Source organism: Rhagoletis pomonella, unplaced genomic scaffold (assembly GCF_013731165.1).
Source record: "Rhagoletis pomonella isolate Grant_MI unplaced genomic scaffold, Rhpom_1.0 Rhpom_scaffold_00007, whole genome shotgun sequence".
Lineage (NCBI taxonomy): Eukaryota > Metazoa > Arthropoda > Insecta > Diptera > Tephritidae > Rhagoletis > Rhagoletis pomonella.
This window is the reverse complement of record NW_023458561.1, coordinates 40,598,227-40,602,832: the sequence shown is the minus strand read 5'-3', so window position 1 is coordinate 40,602,832 and position 4,606 is coordinate 40,598,227. Positions and strand designations below refer to the sequence as shown.

The window sequence follows — 4,606 nt, the reverse complement described above, 5'->3', positions numbered from 1 at the left end:
TGATTGCAAAATTTGCCCCTAGCAATCATACGCAAGTTAAATTAAAACTTGTAAAAATACAAGTCCAATTATGAAAATTTAATTATGATTTTTATCACAAAGATCATAGCCGTTACGGTCCTTGGTTAAACTGACTCTCGTTGTTTGGGAAGACTTTTTCTTCCAATGCAAATTTAAAATAAAAAGTTGTCTGAATTTAATTTGATATTTTCTGAACTTAAATTGTAAATTTCTAAATTTGAATTGGAAATTTCTGAACTTCAATTGTAACTTTCTGAATTAGAAATGAAAGTTTCTGAATTAGAAATGGAAATTCTGAATATGAATTGTAACTTTCTGAATTTGAACTGGAAATTCTGAATTTGAATTGTAATTTTCTGAATTTGAAATAGAAATTCTGAATATGAATTGTAATTTTCTGAATTTGAAATGGAAATTCTGAATTTGAAATGGAAATTTTGAACTTTAATTGTAACTTTCTGAATTTAAATTGCAACTTTCTGAACTAAAACTGAAAAAGGTGTAGTCCTCTTTTTGACAGTGTGGCTTAGAAGATGATCTATGGTTTCCCTGGTACCGCTGACGACATTTCCTGCAACTATCCACGTTTATATATGAGAAGACACCAGGATATGCCCCGTAAGCTACCCGGTAACAACTCTGCAATGCCTTCTGTATAGCTGTAACAATATGCAGATGGTTAACTCATTCCATCTAGCCCTCAACTGCCTCTTAATACTGTCCTCAATTTCGTTGTACAAGTGTTGGAGTAGTCTACGAATGTCTTTTGTCTCTTCGAGAGCCTTGTATAGGCTTCCCGGCTGCAAAGGACGTTTTTGGATGAAATAATACATCAAACTGCCTAATTGATTGTCGTTTCTGTATAGGCTAGCTCTGCTGCCATCCTTCTAGCGAAATATGCTGAACTGGACAGGTAACCTTACTGCCCACCTGACATTAAGTCCCCAGCAGTATACTCTGGCACCCACTCTCGTTACCATCTCGTTAGAGATCTACAGCTAAATTTCATTGCCTTGCTCCAACCCTCCTTCTTAATCGTTGTGTGAAACCTTTGCTCCCAATTAAAGAAACGTAAGTATCATAGACTTTTCCTTGTATTTACGAAAAAACTGCCCCCATCTGTCTTACGCTTGTCTTCGTTAAACATTTCGACATAATGCTACCATAAATAAAAGAATGGGAAGATACGGGGTTTACCAAATGCTTCGAATCATCTCTAATTTAGCATAGACTATCAGATTGGGCCAGTTGTTTTTTAGTGCTGACGTCTTTTCTATCAAAAGGTAGAGGTAAACTAGTTTTAGCCGCTAAAAAACCCCGGACAACCTTTGATATTTTCTCAGCTAGCCATATTTTTGAAATGGTTTGGCATCTTTCGCGTATTTCGGGGCTTCTCAATTCCAAAAGTTACTAATATTTTTTCCTTTCTATTATACTCTCAAAAAGCATACCTACTCGGTACGGTAAGTGCATTCGTCTCGCATTTAATATTAATTGTTTTATGAAGATTACTGTAAATTTAATTAAGTAAATATCAATGACCGTTGTTTTTACATATTTCGGTTACTTTCGAAGATATGCAATAAAAAAATGTGTGCAAAATAAATTCAGTTTGTTTACACTTGAGTGCCTGTTATTAATACAAATTTATACAACTGTTTCAAGGGAGCAAATATTTAAGAGGTTAGTCTGGTTCACGTCCAGCTTATATGTATACTGCCTCATGGAACGTTGTAGAAACTTCAGTTTCTGACTCAGATAAAAAGAAAATATGTATTTCTGACTTTTGCTTGTTTGATAAGCATTTCGCTTTAACATATGAATAAATATTTAAAATTCCAAGTGCTCCAGGCATACATATTGAATTAGCGAATTAAGCAATTAATTTAGATATTTTAAATTTTTTCTCAAAATTTGCCTATGTCCATAATAAAATTTATGTGAAAAAGTATATTAGTTTTCTATTTTAACTTTGAAAAATAAAAATAAAATAAAATAAAAATGGAGAAAATACCACCTATGATGCATTCTTCATCAACTCCCTGTCTCCAAAATTGGTTCGGGTCATAAAAATCGGTTATATTTTTGAAAGTTCGGTAAAAAAGTTTACCTTTAAATGAAGAGTGGCATTTTTGAAATACAATATGGGGGAAACGTTTTTAAAAATTTATTGAATTCGCTGGAAACTTGTACTTGGAAGTTTTTGGAGTCGCTGATTATGAACCTGGCCATAAATTCTTTAAATTCAAAATGGTGGATCCAAGATGACGGAAAAATGTTTAAAAACTTATTTAATTCGCAATATTAGAACCGCCATTTTTAAATTTAAAAATGTAGGATCGAATCAAATTCGTGATCAGTGACTCGCAAGAAGCTCAGAGTGTAACAATATTTAAAGTGAATCCAATAATATTTCAAAACTATGTCCGCCATATTGGATTTCAGAAACGCCACTCATCATTTAAAAGTAAATATTTTGTACCGAATTTTCAAGACTCTAACCGCGGGGCTTTATTTGATGAAGAGTGCCCCATATATCTATATTTTTTAGAATTGTGTTTATGCATTGACGCTCAAACCGAGATCTGACCCATATAAAAAGCTTCCGAAAACGTTAGCTTTTCCCTTGAGATACGAAATTGCACGATTTTGAGTTCGATCTATTGTTTAATAATTCACAACTACTACTGGTTTAATGGATCTTCCATCTTAAGAATATATAATAACAATAATGTTTTGCGGTTTACACTTCTCGAAAAAATAACTATTCTATCAGAACTGAGGAAGGCCTCCATCACAGAATATGTGACCAGAGCCACTTCCCCAGGGGAGTGTGGCCTTACCGTCAATCCTGCCATGACCGTAATAGTACTTTTCACGAGGATGTGTAAAATTCCTCAATTCAAATTTCCCATTTTAAACGCGGTAAAACTTACTCTCTCAACCGAAGTCAAATACCTTTGAAAAGAAACTTGACTGGGAGCGAAATATCGGAGGGCGCTCCAGGAAGGTCAATACCACCCTGCATGCCTGTAAGACAGCTATAGACGAAAAATGGGTCATACAACCTCATACACGTGTATGTACTATACATGTAAGTAAACAGCGGCGGTAAGAGCCATCCTCTTTCACGAGGTCACCATATGGTGGCCTGCGCTAAATAAGACGTTGCCCAGAGCCAAGGTGGAACGGGTACAGAGGACGGCTTTCCATCTCGCCGCGGGAGCACTACCCGCTACATCCACCAAATCTCTGGAAATACTCTTAAACCTTAAAACGGTGGATCTCTGCGCAAATTTCGGGCCGGCTGTGGTGCGACCAGTTTAAATACGGTCAAGTCTTGGAGAGACCTGAAATTCGGACACGCAAAGGTTTTTCAAACTCAATCGGATAATCTACGACAGCTATATTATTCCAGTTCTCTACACTGTGGGAAGGTGCCACAGTCTTAAGAAAAGATAGTTCCAAACTTAACGAAAGAGTGGGTAGCACGATTTACTCTGGTTAGCTCGCACTAACTTTCTGTTGAAAATATTTGGCAGGCATATTTAACTTTTCACGCGAATCGGATCGAATTTAGTTTTTTGACCGCCATATTGGGCTCGCCATTATGAATTTTTTAAAATCATGCGTTCGTAATCAGAGACCTTAAAAATACAATAACCTGATGTTAGTTTTTCCTTTTTAGTGTTATGTTCTCCAGTGGCACAAAAGTTGTAACGCAAAATCTAATTTGCGGTTAGTTTAGACGCCATATTTGGGGCGCCATGTTGAATTTTTGAAAAGGCCACACTGGTTTCAATGGGGGGCGCCTACTACTGGTACTGGTTGACGCTTTAGGGAAATTAATTTTACGTCGCTTCGCGTCGTACAAAAAAAAAATTTTACGTATAAAAGTTGTGAAGCATGAATTTCTCTACAAGTTTGGAATTTCAATATGCTATGTATTTCCAACAGAAATTGTCGAAAAATGGCGAAAACCGCGACAAAGTAAAATTTTTTCGCAGTTTTTGCTAATTATTCATACTCTATATAACAAACGTGGAAAATTATTTCTCTACAAATTTGTTTTTAACCATTTTTACGAAAATGCAAAATAAGCTTGCTAATCGCAATAAACAAAAAAAAAAACTAAAGTCCAAAATGCCGGAATGTTGCCAAATGAAATTTAGGGGCAAGATTGTGGATCCATGATCTACGTGCATCAAAACTGCATCAAAAAATCGCTGTTAAATTTTTTTTTTTTTTGAGGAAGTCTAATTTTACTGTGCTAATGTTAAACAACATAAAAGCAGTGCCACTTATCGGGAATTTTTTTCTTTATTTGACTTCTATTTGATAAATTGTGTTAAGCATTTCTAGCAAAATTTCGCTCGGTACCGCATCTGAAGTTTGTTGAATACGTGCTTTGATGCCGTTGTATGTTTCTTCCTCGTATTTGGCGTAGACCCTAGGTAGGTTTAGATCTTCATAAAGTTGCTTGACACGCGCCACCTTTTGTGGATCTGACAAAAAAAAAAACAAAATGTATTTATAAGAAAATAAAAAATATACTTGATTAAATGCATGCACTGCACCTACCACT

General features: G+C 35.4%; 1 protein-coding gene across 3 annotated transcripts in view; it reads right to left on the bottom strand.

Moving 5' to 3' along the window:
• Positions 1 to 4,322: 4,322 nt before the first annotated feature.
• The window catches only part of LOC118743713 (farnesyl pyrophosphate synthase-like), a 14,702-nt gene continuing 14,418 nt past the window's right edge, over positions 4,323 to 4,606 (bottom strand). For all 3 annotated transcript variants that reach the window (XM_036476473.1, XM_036476475.1, XM_036476474.1), the window contains one exon: positions 4,323 to 4,526. In XM_036476473.1, coding sequence (XP_036332366.1) covers positions 4,342 to 4,526 — 185 coding nt within the window. In that variant the 3' untranslated portion in view covers positions 4,323 to 4,341. The remainder of the gene's footprint in view (positions 4,527 to 4,606) is intronic.